Below are 15,836 nucleotides of genomic sequence, written 5' to 3'. Positions count from 1 at the left end.
ATCTTGCAACATACTTGTGAACATGCAATGTTTTTTTCTAGAAAAACCAGTTTCCAGTACAAAGATTTCTTAACAATCCAATGGCATCTTTATATATTGCCTATCTTCCACACACTGGTTCCATACACTTGCAAGTTACTGCAGCATAATCTCAGACAACATTATGAAGATACATGATGCGGTTCCTGCCCAAAGCTAAGCAGTTCTTGGTTCCTGGCCAGGTGAGTCTGTTCTATGGGAGATGTATGGAAGCCACATGTGCCAATCTGAGCCTCTTAGAAGGTGGTACAGGAAACCAACACAACAATTTAATATCTTTGGTATTGTGCCAACATGATGATTGCCATATCTAGTCCTATAGTTCTAAGTATTTTATGCCAACTGTGCAAGAGCACAGCTTGCTGTCACATACATATTTTGCTGCTGTTTATCCACACTTGTACTGGAGCAATTACTTGTTTTCAACTATTTGCAAAGTAGTATCAGTCTCTGGTGTTATAGTGCCTTGTTACCATGGCTTCCCTTAAAGAAATGTTTTTGGACAACTTTCAAGTTGCATCAAGTATATACTGATGGCATGCATTAAAAATGTCTTAAAATGCCACAAAAGGGGAGAGAACTTTTAAACAAGTTTGTTTATGCCTTTAGATGTGCTTGTTTGATTCTGAAGGCAGTTAATTAAAGGTAAAGGGACCCCTGACCATTAGGTCCAGTCGTGACCGACTCTGGGGTTGCGGCAGTCATCTCGCTTTATTGGCCCAGGGAGCCAGTGTACAGCTTCCGGGTCATGTGGCCAGCATGACTAAGCCGCTTCTGGCGAACCAGAGCAGCACACAGAAACACCATTTACCTTCCCACCGGAGCGGGAACCTATTTATCTACTTGCACTTTGACGTGCTTTCGAACTGCTAGGTTGGCAGGAGCAGGGACTGAGCAACAGGAGCTCACCCCGTTATGATGATTCCACCTAAACATTAGGAAGAACTTCCTGACAGTAAGAGCTGTTCGACAGTGGAATTTGCTGCCAAGGAGTGTGGTGGAGTCTCCTTCTTTGGAGGTCTTTAAGCAGAGGCTTGACAACCATATGTCAGGAGTGCTCTGATGGTGTTTCCTGCTTGGCAGTGGGTTGGACTCGATGGCCCTTGTGGTCTCTTCCAACTCTATGATTCTATGATTCTATGATTCTATGAACCACTGACCTTCTGATCAGCAAGTCCTAGGCTCTGTGGTTTAACCCACAGCGCCACCCGCGTCCCTTTCAATGCCACAAAAGGGGAGATGACTTTTAAACAAGTTTGTTTATGCCTTTAGATGTGCTTTTTTGATTCTGAAGGCGGTTAATTGGGAACACTATATATAAAGCCTTAAACAGGAATTGTTACCATGTTTGAAATGGGTGCTGACTACGTTGTTTGGAGAAAGCCTAGTTTCATTTTCTTATATGAAGAGGGTCAAGAACTGTCTTGAAGTCTCAAGTGTTTGGTCCTCAGTGTTTCTGGTGACATCTGGCCTTTGATGCTCTTCAGTGAGTTTCGAAGCGAGTGCAACAGTTGTCTGCCAAATTACGACAGATATGTTGTGCAAATGGTTGGAACATTGTGCTTAAAATATCCAGGTTTTTGTTTGTTTTTAAAAAGTTGGTACTAGTAGCTTACACTTGAATGTGGCTTTTGGCCTGTGAGTTAGAGAGTGCTGTTTGGACTAAGGCCAGAGGGATCCATGTTCAAATCCCCACTTGGCCATACCACTCGTTGGGTGGCCTGGGGCAATTCTCAGCCTCTTGTAGGTTGGTTGTGAGGATACATGGGGAAGAACAACGCATAGTGTTTTGATTACAGTATTATAGATTTATGCTTAAAAAAGGCAATAAAATGTAAGCGTAAAATCAAAAACAGAATAAAATTAGCAGCAGGATAAATCCAGGTTTGAAACCAGAAAAGAACAAGAACAGTACAAAAGGTTTTTAAAAGCACTAAAGAATTTGAGATTGAAAAGGGGGAAGGTCCTTGGGGAAAAGGGGACTATAAATATGGCTACATAAAATGTTGGTGAGAGGTGTATCCATATAAATGGTGTGTCCAATGACAGATCAATACTATGAAAGGCTCTTTGTCCAAGTGTGTGCTTAATGAGGGTGATTACTGGCTGTGAAAAGACCCTTTAACTTGCAAATCCATTTTAACTAAGAAAAGAGACTATGCATGTTTTCTTTGGCTTTTTCAGTGTTTGCCAGTATCCCCAGCTGTTAATCCATATCAAGCATAACAAACATAAGGTGGTGATCTTATACAGAGTCATACCACTGGCTCTCTAAGATCTTGGGCATAGACCTTTCTTAGACTTGAAAGACTTTTAAGCTGAGATTCTGGAGGCTGAACCTGCAAAGCATGTACTCAAGCAGTGACCCTGTACAGTTGTTCTATATCAGGCTGTTGCATGTGTTCACCTTTTTAAAACATTGGCTCTGTGTTCTGAGGTTGCATGCAGGCAGGCTGATTTTCTTTTTCTTTTAAACATGCCTCTCCAGTCACTTGGTGTGTTAAAAGCCACTATGTCTGTGTACAGTGGCCTGATTGTATAGAGCCGGTAGCTAGAATTCAGCACCCATGACTGCAACCACAACAGAGATTATAATAAGAAATCACTCATAACTTCACCATATTTTGAATGGGAACAGCTTGATCCCCATGCACCAAGAATACCACTCCCCCCCCCTCTCTGTGTATATATGTATAATTTTTCTATTGTGGTTGTAGGTGCTCCTGATCCAACAGCTGGTGCTAGCATAGATGATGAAAACTGCTGGCATCTGGATGAAGAGCAAGTCCAGGAACAGGTTAAACTCTTCCTCTCCCAGGGTGGATACCATGGATCAGGGAAGCAACTCAATTTGCTTTTTGCAAAGGTAGGTAGGAAGGAATATTTGTGGCTGCCATGAATGCTCCATCCACACACCGCCTGTTTTCAAGTAGGCCCTTTCAATTGGCTTGCTTCTTCCTTAATGATGTCCCTGTTTGCTTATTGGAACACTGTTCGGTATTACTACTAAGTGGTCTCCTGTGGAGGAGTGCAAGTCAATGTGACTTAAAATCAGTTGTTTTTCAGGCTACTAGTGGTTTTGGTGTCAGTGTATGTAAAGCCCCCAACTGCTAAATGGGGAATACAAGGGCTTTCAAAAATAAATCCAACACTCTTTGTTGCTAGGAAAATGTGGCTGTGATGTGTTTTTAGGACTCAAAGAAAGACATGCAGTGTACCCCACAAATATTTTTTTAGAAGCTTGCAGCTTTGAAGCCTGACTCATGACTTTCCACATGTTTTGAGCTTGCACTGAAGAATTAGTACATTCAAGTGAGAAGTTTTAGTATGAAAGCGGAATCATTTACGAGACTGGCTTTTTTTTTTTTTGTTCTGGATGTTTGAGGTAGCTGGTGTTGAAAACAATAGTCCAGGCCAACCCATGCTAGCTCTCACTCTCCAGGTAATGGGAAGGTTTTGAGCTGGGCTAAGTAAGATGGAAGTTCTCCCCCTAGGTCACTGTGTTGCCAACAGCCTAAGTGCGACAGCTGCAGGGATGAGTCTTTGGTGGCCATCTTAACAGACATTTGCATGCTGTTCCATGCTTTTATTAACAGGTTTATACAGGAACATCATATTTTTTCTGCACTAAGGTTTAGAAATGTGGCACAAGTAGAAACTAACGGTAGAAAATTGGAACACTTGTCATCTGCTTGAAAGGCTGGCATAGTTGACTCAGTCCAGACTGGGATGTTGAAGTCTGGAGTCAAGAGCCAAGTAGGAGCCTGAAATTAAGCTCAATTCTTTGCATGGAACTGGGGCAGAGGCAGTTAAAGCTGCAGGTTGCTGGTGTTAGAATAACGTAATGTCAAGACAGAGTGGAGGCAGCAGACCTGTCCCAGATCAGTGTGTGCCTTGCAGCTGAAACAGGGCACCAGTCGCACTGAACAGACTGACAGAAGCCTGCAAAGACACCTATTTCTCCTTCAACCCAGTATTTGAAATGGATGTTAAAATATACAGAACCCAAAGGACAAATGTGGGAGGAGAGGGTAGGAAGTATAAAACAAAACAAAACAAACACAAAACAGGTCCAAAACAACACAACACAGGAGTGTGTTCTTTTCCCAGTATGTCATAAGGAAACTTGGGACACTGATGCACTTAAGCTGTAAGAGGACAAGATGTGTCGATTATGTGTCTCAAAGAATGATTCTTCCAATGCATAGTACCTTTGAGATGGCATGAAAAAGCACAAATTTCCTCCCAATATTATGAGGATTAATTTCCTGTACTTTTTCATATTAAAATACATATTCCAGTCCAACCAGGAGCTGCTGAGGTATGTTTAGCCTGGAAAAGAGGAGACTGAGAGGAGAAATGATAGTCATCTTCAAATATCTAAAGGACTGTCACATGTAAGAAGGAGCAAGCTTTTTTTCTTTGGAGGCCAGGACCCAAACCAATGGCTTCAAGTTACAAGAAAGGAGATTCCGACTAAACAACAGGAATAACTTTCTGACAGTAAGAGCTGTTTGACAGTGGAATTAGACTCCCATGAGAGGTGGTAGACTCTCTTTCCTTGGAGGTTTTTAAGCAGAGGTTGGCTGGCCATCTGTTATTGATGCTTCAATTCAGATTCCTTCATTGCAGGGGATTTGATTAGATGACTCTTGGGATCCCTTCCAACTCTGCAATTCTATTATTCTATGTACATTTGCTCATTCTATGATTCTGTGTACATTTGCTTATACATTACTATCTAGGTAGCATAATTGCACAAAGAAAAATTAGTTCGTATGTGAATATCAGGATGAATGTTCATACTTTAACGTGAGGGTTTTTTTGTATTCTGCACATTCATCAGTGCAGCTTATTAGTACCATCTATCTACTCTCCTTCCATGTGTATTAATTCTGTATTTGATGTGATGGTGGCGGCTCATAACATTGTATATGAATATTGTATTCCTCCCACATTTGGCGTATTTTGTTCATTTCCAGTAATGTTAGGTATGCTGCTATCATGTTAAAAACAAATTCATTTCCCTGTCATTGGCCTTCTTTTTGTGTAATTGGAGAGTCAAAACGTTGAATCTAGAGGATGATCACATTGAAAACTCCATACGAAAACACAATTCCCCATATCTCAGTATGAGATATAAGATAGTGGCTCCTTATATTTTCAACACTTGAAGTTGTCTTTTATATTTGCCTACTTTCCAGTACATTGCATACTTCTAAGTTGGATTACAACTTTTCCTCTCAGTTGGTACAAATCAACAGTATCTGCTGTTCCATAACTAAACTCATACTTCCAGTGACCTTTATCTCCATTAGTTCTCCATTTTACTGTTTGTGATTTTCTTCCAATTTCTCCCTCCCCCCTTTTTTCATTTTCAGAGGATAGCATGTTTTATTTTGGGCACCTAACCTATTATTTTGTTTCTGTTGCTTTGATATTTTCTACCCTAGGTTCGAGAGATGTTAAAGATGAGAGATTCGAACGGTGCTCGGATGTTGACATTGATAACGGAACAGTTCATGGCTGACCCTCGCCTGTCACTCTGGAGGCAACAGGGAACTGCAATGACAGACAAGTATAGGCAGCTCTGGGATGAACTAGGTAAAAGCAACTCTCTAGCAGATTTTGAAGTGAAGGAAACACTGTGTGTTAAGAGGTGTTGGCTCTTGTTAAAGGAGCCTGGAATAATTGCCAACCTTTGGGAAATATGGCAGTCTGGGCACTTTGTTTTCATGGGCAAAAGCGGTGCATTTTTGCTAAACCCAAGGACGTTCAGCCAAAAATAACTACTACATGACATGTTTAATAGTAAGAGCTGGAATATAAACACTTCCTAGGTAATAAGTAATCCATTGTATTAACAAAAGCTAGGTTTGCGGGCTATTAATAGTAAATGTTTACCTTTGTGCTTAGGTCTGCCTATCTCTCAATTCTGAAATGTCTATGAAAGGACATACTGCTTCAGTAATCAGTTTTCGTTTGGTGCGGAAAATTGTGTGGCCCTCTGTTTAAGCTTGACAGATGGTATAGTGTACACCCGGGTCCCTGAGTTCACAGTTTAGTCAAGCTGGTATGTTTACATGGGCTGTTTAATATAATGTGGCTCATTTTTGTGCCATGCTTAGGTTTGAGGGGTAGTAGGAAGGCAGGAAGATGAAAACGCTGTTAAGTGATCTGGGTGGTGGAGGTTCATTTTCCAAATTAGACCACTTGCTCAGTGCCTTAATCAAACTCTTCTCTGGCCTTGTGTATTTAAGAGCTGCTGAGTTTGCACAAATGATCTTTGGAATGAAGAGTATAGTAGTACTTGTTGGCTTCAGCTGGTAATAGCAGCTGAACTTCATACTGAAGTTTGTCCCAGGACAAGTATGATCGTCTGCTTGAAAATCAAAAGAATGCAAAGCTGGGAATCTGCCTGTATTTATTTTATTTTTTATTTTTTAAAAAAGAAGGGTCCATATGCTGTGAGTATCTTAATCTACCTTAATGGAAACTGGAACTAAAATAACTGCCACGGTTGTAATTCACACCTAGTGTTATTTTGGTGCGTCATGTATTTTGGAATAGGGGTGCCATATTTTTACATTGCTTGGTATGAAATGAATATAACACTGAAAGGTCCAGAGGTGCGAATTGCAAGCTGCAGCTATTTCAGTTTATCTTCCGCGTAGACAAGCAATCAGTAAGGGAATCCTTGTGACGCATTCCATCAGCATTCTTCTGGACGAACTATATTTAATAATGACCCTGTGCATGTTATAGGGATCTGGCTGGATGAGAAGGGAGAGCTGTTTGGACCCGGTAGCTGACAGCTGGATATTCTCAGTTCTGGGGTAGTTAGTGGAGGGAGAGGGTTGCTGTGGTCTATAAGGGTTCGATCTCCTTTCTGCAATCCATTTTGTATGTTCACACTTGAAGCTGAAAGTATGGTACTGAGGACTTTGGGGGCTTCAGCGTCACTCTGGGGTCGCCTTTGCAAGCCTTGCCCAGGATTTCATAGCAACCATGGCTGTGTCCCCCGTGTGGATGTTGTGTTCTGTAATAGACAAGATAGGAGAATCCATGTATGAGGAAGCCTCTAACAACTTTGCTTAGAAAATATTACTTACCTTGCTTAGAACAGATTACTTACCTTGCTAAGGTTAGAGCATATATCCCTGTAACCTCCTCAGTGTTAGTGGACTTTCAAAGGCAAATTGATCTGGATGGTTTTACGCTAGCCCCAAACTGCTGTTTTGAAGCTCTTTGAATAGTGAACTTGGGGAGTTTACACAGTGGCTCTTCTTTCCGGATCCCACACGTGTACAGGGAAGTGAGGGCAAACAGTCATCTCTTAGAGTACAAATGTGCAAACTGCTTTGAGGGTTTGTTTGTTTGGTTTTACAATCAAGCGGTGTATAAATTTTATGAAATAAAATCAGTAAGTACTGGATAAATGGCCAGTCTTGACTGAACATGGATTGGAGCCAGTTTGAAGGCTTGTGCTATGACAGTGATCTTTCTCTGCCCTCACTGAGAGTGTGTTCCAAAAATGTCTGCTGGAGATTGCACAGATACTGAGTGGTGAAGGCATTGCTCCAGTATAATGTGCGTTTTTATGGGGCTTTAGAACCTTCAGTGGTGGGCTGGGAACAGTTTTGCAGAGTGCTTTGTAGATCAAATAACTCAAATAATTCTTTCTTGCATTCCACTTTAGTAGCAGGAATTAGAGCAGAAATGTCCAGCGCCTCCTCATCAGATTTATTGGATGAATTTCAGTTGTTGACGCCTCATGATGTGGATCAAGTGTTTGGAGCTGTTGACATTGCTGCTTGCTCATTTGACCCATGCCCATCCTGCCTAATGTAAGTTTGGCAGGAGAGGCTATTGGATTCTGTGCTGGTTAATATGAGCCCTTCACTACCGCTTTGAAGGAGGCGGCAGTGCAATCTATCAAAGAAATGTCTTCTCGCAAACTTATTTTTGGTGAATATGGCTATAAGCAGGCATATTTGGATGAAACTGATAATCTAAATCCATTTCAAACCTAGTTTCAGGATAGAAATTACTCTGATCGCCGTGAACAGGCCACACTTGTAGAATAGTAGAGAATCCTGTTGGATTCTCTTGATGGTTTTCAGTGCCATCAACCACGGTGGCCTTCTGGACTCCTTGTGTAGGTTAGGAATAGAACATCCCATTCTGCAGTGGCTCCACTTCTGCCAAGTAGGGCTGTTTCAGTTTGTGCTGGGAGTGCTGCTCCAGTTGTGTTGTGGACTTCCATCTTATCTCTAGTGTTAGTTCATAACTACATGAGGTCACTTGGGGTCTGAAGCTCTGTCCAGTAGCGGATGATAGGCAACTACCGTATTTTGCGCCCCATAAGACGCTCCGGCCCATAAGACGCACCTAGTTTTTTGGGGGGGAAATAAAGGGAAAAAATTATTTCCCCCCCAGGCGCGGGGCTGGGGCAGCCCGAGCTTCCCCCGACCCCAGCCCGCAAACAGGCAGCTCTCTGCAAGCCGTGGGAGCCCAGCGGTGGTTCCCGCTGCTTGCGGAGAGATCCGCGAAGCCTGCACGCGCTGGGATCAGCGCGGGCAGGCTTCGGGATGCCTGCAACTCTCCCCAAGCAGCGGGACCGTTCCCGCTGCTTGCGGAGAGATCCGCGAAGCCTGCAGGCGCTGGGATCAGCGCGGGCAGGCTTCGGGATGCCTGCAACTCTCCCCAAGCAGCGGGAACGTTCCCGCTGCTTGCGGAGAGATCCGCGAAGCCTGCAGGCGCTGGGATCAGCGCAGGCAGGCTTCGGGATGCCTGCAACTCTCCCCAAGCAGCGGGAACGTTCCCGCTGCTTGCGGAGAGATCCGCGAAGCCTGCAGGCGCTGGGATCAGCGCGCGCAGGCTTCGGGATGCCGGCAACTCTCCCCAAGCAGCGGGAACGTTCCCGCTGCTTGCGGAGAGATCCGCGAAGCCTGCAGGCGCTGGGATCAGCGCGGGCAGGCTTCGGGATGCCTGCAACTCTCCCCAAGCAGCGGGAACGTTCCCGCTGCTTGCGGAGAGATCCGCGAAGCCTGCAGGCGCTGGGATCAGCGCGCGCAGGCTTCGGGATGCCGGCAACTCTCCCCAAGCAGCGGGAGCATTCCCGCTGCTTGGGGAGAGGTCCGCGAAGCCTGGAGAGCGAGAGGGGTCGGTGCGCACCTACCGCTCTCGCTCTCCAGGCTTCAGCGAAAGCCTGCATTCGCCCCATAAGACGCACCCACATTTCCCCTTCATTTTTGGAGGGGGAAAAGTGCGTCTTATAGGGCGAAAAATACGGTATGTTTCTCCTTCCTTCTGTGTCCTATGTGGCAGAATTGCCTGAAACTGGTAAAGGCCTGGATATGAGTACGACAAAGCTCAGTTGGACAATCTGTATATTAATTTAATGTAATCATGCCCAAAATCATCTCTCAAATCTGTAAATGCAATCCTCAAAATAGTTGTCCAGATACACAGCCCTCAATATAGTTGTTCCCTTATTATGTGGTTTACATTCTCATCTGAAAACAAAGGTTGTGCCAGGGTCAGTTGAAGTGTCTGTCCTTAAGCGATAAAGGTTGACCAGGTGGTTGGTCGGTGCGTTTCTCCTTTTCCAAAAACTGAAGAAACACAGTATTGGGCTCTGAGCCTTCTTCCCTTGGGGGTTCACCAGTTCCTCCCACCATTCCTCTGCATTCAACCAGTCCATGACTTCTATCAGAGTGGCCACAGGGGCTTGGGGGATGTCAGGATCCACTGGCCAGCTCTAGTTTTCCCACAGCAGTCCTTGATGCTCAGCTGAGTAATGCATACTTAATCAAAGCCTAAGCAACCACAGGGTTAATAATTTAGTATAGGGCTAGTCCTCTCGTAAAATTGCCTGTTACCCCTGAATTTGAAATTGTCAATTCAAGCCCATGCAGTAAGTGCATGCAGGAGGGGGAAGCCTGTCTCAGTTACTAAGGTGGCGGAGTGCACTGATCCCATATATCTCAAGGGCTGAAGTGAACCCGCAGCTGGAAATCCCACTAAATGTTGCCAATAGCAAACCAGAGGTAAGGAGAAGAGTAGGTGGCAAATGAAGTATTCATCCAATGTTAACTAATTCTTCTTTGGCCCAGTTTGGAAGCAAGTCAGATTTGGAAAAGCTTAATAATAATAATAATAATAATAATAATAATAATAATAATAATTTGGTTTTTCAGATTAAAATTTTAGTCATATATCAAACATACAATGTGAAAACAAGATTCCAAGGAATCTCTTGGACTTCTTCCATTCCCTTGTTAATAATTTCTCTTGCATCTTTTATGATAATCCAAATATTTTACATCTCCATTGTGTCCAAAGTTCACCATTAAGCTACAAGTGATTTTCCAGTCAGATTTGGAAAAGCTTTTGACCTCAAAGATGCTAGCACAATTCAGTGGGAAGTTTGCAGAAGTTTGTTTGTTTGGTTCGTTGGTCTGCTGATTTTATATATATAGAGAGAGCGTGCATCGATTATATTTTAGTTATCCTGTTTGTGAGCCAGGGCAATGGAAAGACACATCTGAGAAGGTTTACTTAACCCCTCTTGCACAAGGACATGTGCGTTCCATTAAAAGTTACTCTTCCAGGCTGTGCCTCAGTTCAATTTAGCTGCCACCAGTTCCTAGATGTTAGACTATCCGGCTTCAAAGTGACAGCTGCCCTCAGAAGAGTTCCTGAGGAGGGCTTCTCCTTGGAAAATATCTGATTACTCTGGGCACTTCTAAAGCCTTCCCACCCTTCTCCCTGAACCCACTACATATATCACCCTCCAGCTTTTTAAAACAAAGGTTTTCATTGTGATAAGTACAGATTGCTAATGCTCAATGCTCTTTGGTATCTTCCAGATAGCAAAAAAGAAAGTTTACATCTATACCCAGGCTCATACCTGTATGGTTCACAGGCCAAACCTAGTGTCTTAACTACTTCTTTGGCTTTGAGAAGTGCATCTTCAACTGACACATGGAAAGGAATTCCTCTCGATCCCACAGATTCGGCTAATGTTTTTCCCCCTAATCTGGAGCAAGCCACCTTTTAATGAGGATGCTTTTTAAAAAGAGGGATTTCCTTTCTAGAACTTTTCTGGAAGGCTGAGCTAACTTTAGATGCTAATTGAGAGCCAGCCAACACTAGCAAGAATCCCAAATTCAGGTGGGAAGCAGACAGTACTTCCTTTGACTACTACACCTCACTTAGTATGCTAATAGCGACTACAAAGGACTTCCCCAGTTAGGATCCTTTCTAAGGCCAAAAAAAGGTCTAGCTGACAGGATGGCCCATTAAGATAAGGGAAAGTGTCCTTGTTTTGCAAGAGATGTTCATTTACATTTGAAAGATGCATCAAACAAGCGAAAACTAACCAAGGGGAAGTGGTGGTGATTATTTTGAAATCCACATTTTCCAGAATTAACATCACACATTTACACAATAGACTGTGATATGGGTCAGCTCTCCCTTACAAAGCAAACATTTGACCACATTGGTAATTACAAATGCAGTAGTTGTTCACACCTAAGATTCAACTAGGATTGATTCGGAGTTTTAACAGTAAGTTTACTGTTTGCAGGATTTTGCCTGGTGTATGTAGTCACTGTGCCAACTAAATATTTTTAAGACCACCCTGTGACCGAACATGGTTTTGGAAAGCAGTTTATACAACTATCCTTATACAGTGGTACCTCGGGTTAAGTACTTAATTCTTTCCGGAGGTCTGTACTTAACCTGAAACTGTTCTTAACCTGAAGCACCACTTTAGCTAATGAGGCCTCCTGCTGCCGCCGCACCGCCGGAGCACAATTTCTGTTCTCATCCTGAAGCAAAGTTCTTAACCTGAAGCACTATTTCTGGGTTAGCGGAGTCTGTAACCTGAAGCGTATGTAACCTGAAGCGTATGTAACCCAAGGTACCACTGTACTGGAGCAAGCGGACTGAGCTCATATTGCCAACCTGTCAGTTGGCAAGAAGCCAAAATATCAAGAAGTGATAACTCTTTTTATACTTGGTCTATTCTGAATCACTCTTTCCCCGAAAGTGGGGGAATTAGGGGTGGTGTGCATGTTATTTCTTTTTTAGTGCCTGTTTCAGGCTGTTAGCTGGTCAATCTCTCCCCTTCCCAGGGTCGGGGTGGGGGGTGGAGTATGGAACATTATCCTCTTTCATTGCATCTCTGGAGCTTGAAATTTGGAACAACTCTAATAGCCATTTGTCAGAAAATTAGGGCCAAGTAGTTTTGGGGCTGACCAAATGAAAAACATTTTGTTTATTTGGGGGTTGGGAGAGATTTGACTTTGCACCTCTGCGCATGGATCACATTGCTGCAAGGCTGTGCTTTGGAATTAAATGCTGAGGACTGTCAGATGCTAGACACAGAGAAGAGGATGAGTTTTGTTAGCAAATGGGATCTGCAAGTTAATTGGTGTTTTCTGCAGGCTCCTGGCTGTGATATGAAATTGGAAGCCCTTTAGCCACATGGATAATACAGGGCCTGAATACAAATGTCACAAGTTGCCATCGAGATCCCCCGAGAGACAAAAGCGCTCCCCACTTGAACGCTGCACTATTACTGATCATTTAAATGTTGGGTGGGGGGGTTTACGTTTTTAAACTAAAAGCCCCATTTGCCTTTTAATGGCAATTTAAATGTCCTCTTAGCAAAAGCTAAGTGACAAATTAAATGAAAAAAAAGTGTCCACACTTTTTTAAAAAAAAGTTGTAATGCAAAACAATCTTTTATTGCTTCTCATGTGCCACGAATAAATCATTATACTTGTCAACCCTAAACCAAGCCATAATTGGTGGAGCTACTGTTATCAAAGTGGGGCTGCTCTTGTGACAGCTTAATAAAGCTGAAACTGTTAAATTAAATCTCTGATGCTTTATCTGTTGAGAGCAGTCAAGCAGAAGAATCTGTAAGAGGAATATCTATGCTTGGCGGAGTGATGGAGCCCAACAACTTGTCAACACTTAGATTACAGGATCAGATATTTATGTGTGTGTGTGATCTCTGATTTTCATTATCTCTTCTAGCCTTCCTCTTATTTTAAGAGTGAGGAAACATCACACAAGTATTGTATTTCAAAACAAACATTTTATTCTCCCCCTCCTCTTGGACATGTATATCAACAAGAAAATCTTTAAAAAAATAAAAGTTTGGATCCAGAATCAAATGGCTGCTGTAATGAATGACTGAGAGATGTTCAGAGCATGCCTATGCTTATCTGAGGCAGAAATGGATTATAAAATAGTTTGTGAAAGATTCTTAGCTTTCGTTTGCCATTATTCACTTGGTTAAGTTTTGGCCTTTTATGCTACAAAATAACCACAGTTTCCCCAAGTTTCACAAGTAGTTTATTTTATTTTTACTGCTCAGCAGTGTTCTCAAATCAGTGTTCCATCAGATTGGCATTCTCCTTGCAGCAATTGCTCATTGATTTTCCCCTTTAAATATAGGAGACATTGCTGATATCCTGTGGGAGTTGCTGCCTCAGTTCTTCAGTTCTCTTGGAGTTCCTGCAGAAAGAAACACTTTCCTAAAATGTTTCTGTGTACAGTGGTGCCCCGCAAGACGAATGCCTCGCAAGACGGAAAACCCGCTAGACGAAAGGGTTTTCAGTTTTTGAGCTGCTTCGCAAGACGATTTTCCCTATGGGCTTGCTTTGCAAGACGAAAACGTCTTGCAAGTGTTCCGATTTTTCCCCGCTTCCCCCCCTTTTTCTAAGCCGCTAAGCCGCTAATAGCCTTTTAGCCGCTAAGCCTTTAATAGTCGCTAAACCGCTAATAGCGCTAAGCCGCTAATAGGGTTGCTTCGCAAGACGAAAAAACCGCTAGACGAAGAGACTCGCGGAACGGATTAATTTCGTCTTGCGAGGCACCACTGTATGCTGGAAGCTGCCCAGAGTGACTGGGGCAACCGAGTCAGATCGGTGGGGTACAAATAATAACAAAATTATTGTTTATTATTATTATATTGGGAAAAGTTAATATTGTAAGATGTATTTTGTCAAGCCTCGTGCAATCACCCCTCTCACTTCACATGGGAGCAGTCCAAAAGCTTTGACTCCTAAACTAGTGACCACAGTTTGCATCTAAACTTGGAATTATGGTATATTGTGATCTTGCTTTTACTCTCCATGGTTATGCTCAGATTCAAAACTGTGGTGTGTTCTGATGAAGAACTGCCATTCAAAAGCAAAGGCCTTCAGTCTCTTCCTCTCACACATGAGGGAGCAGGAGAGGGGATGAGTGCACAAGCCCAAGGCTGGCCACATTACATTCACATGAGGGGAAACAGGGGTTTCCAGTATAGTCTGAAGCAAGCCCAACACCTGCTTCAGAGGAAGACACAAATATTACTGAAAACCTTGGAGCAACTTGTCAATGCCCCATGTCTGCCTTGGGAAGGTAACATGTTGCAATTGATTAAACCTAAATGAGTGGTGGGAACATTGTTGTACGTACTTGCACACATAGTATGTGAAATAGGCCTCCAGCACATGTGTCTTGTCTAGCAAGACTTAAGCTGATTCCTTACCAGATGGTATTTTGTTATAATGCAGGTTCATATTTTAAGCATGCTGTATAGCTTGGTATTCCAAACCAGAGCACGTCATAAGTGGTGGTGTTACTGGTACTACAGTGGTGCCTCGCAAGACGAAATTAATCCGTTCCGCAAGTCTCTTCGTCTAGCGGTTTTTTCGTCTTGCGAAGCAATCCTATTAGCGGATTAGCGCTATTAGCGGTTTAGCGGCTTAGCAGCTATTAAAGGCTTAGTGGCTTAGCGGCTAAAAGGCTATTAGCAGCTTAGTGGCTTAGAAAAGGGGGAAAGCGAAAAAAAATCGCAACACTCGCAAGACGTTTTCGTCTTGCGAAGCAAGCCCATAGGGAAATTTGTCTTGCGAAGCAGCTCAAAAACGGAAAACCCTTTCATCTAGCGGGTTTTCCATCTTGCGAGGCATTCATCTTGCGGGGCACCACTGTAAATGCATATTATGAAAACTTAAATATGAGATTAAAATAGTCCAAAGGACTGAGAGCATCAAACTGTACCACACAATCAAACTTTTGGAGCACCTCTCATGTGTATTTGTGTACTTAAATGGCATTTAATTGCACTTCCAAAATAGTCCCCATTTAATCTTGGCAAGTGGGAGAAATTATTCAGAATAATTTCCTTTTTATAACCTAACCAGTTTACAAGACTTGGAAATAAACATACAGCACTTTTCGCTGGTTATACTGATGCAGAGCAATAGAAACTGAAACCTGGTAGCATCTACTTACTCTTCACCATAAACACCTGAAGACTTTCCACACCTAATTTAAATGTTTTAGGAAGTTGTTACAGGGCGGGTGGTTGTGTGTGCGATATGTATTTTGGCTCTTTTCATTGTAGAGGTCCTGGAAGGAACCTTGCTGAAGCTAGGTAGGTCTGGTCAGGACTTAGAGTGGAAACATACTGGAAATTCTTTTCTACCCCTTTTAAGTTCCTTAGCTCAGCCAGAGTCCTTCCTTGCTCCACATTTCCATTCAGAGGGGTGTTTTGCTGGTTGCCACCCGTGATGCCAACAGCAGTAGCATCCACCTTCCTGCAGTTTGGACAGGTACTTTAAGGAGCTCCACAAGAGAGCTCTCCTGCCAGTGGGCCCAGGTGGAGATGCACCTCTGTACCCTTAGCACCACAGATTGGGGATTTGGATTCCTATGTGTGAGTTTGCTTGTAGTCTTCACCTAGCACTAGTAATTTTATGAGTGTGACCTTCTGGGCAAGACTT

The 15,836-nt window shown here is 43.1% G+C and overlaps 1 protein-coding gene across 2 annotated transcripts in view; it reads left to right on the top strand.

The window, feature by feature from the left end:
- ZSWIM6 (zinc finger SWIM-type containing 6) overlaps window positions 1–15,836 on the top strand; it is a 104,915-nt gene that overhangs the window by 51,104 nt on the left and 37,975 nt on the right. For both annotated transcript variants that reach the window (XM_081212658.1, XM_081212657.1), the window contains exons 3-4: window positions 2,757–2,905; window positions 5,493–5,643. In XM_081212658.1, the coding sequence (XP_081068784.1) occupies window positions 2,757–2,905; window positions 5,493–5,643 (300 nt within the window). The remainder of the gene's footprint in view (window positions 1–2,756; window positions 2,906–5,492; window positions 5,644–15,836) is intronic.

Source organism: Podarcis bocagei (genome assembly GCF_964188305.1).
Source record: "Podarcis bocagei genome assembly, chromosome: 11".
NCBI classification, from domain to species: Eukaryota; Metazoa; Chordata; class Lepidosauria; order Squamata; family Lacertidae; genus Podarcis; species Podarcis bocagei.
This window is presented reverse-complemented; position numbering and strand designations above follow the sequence as displayed.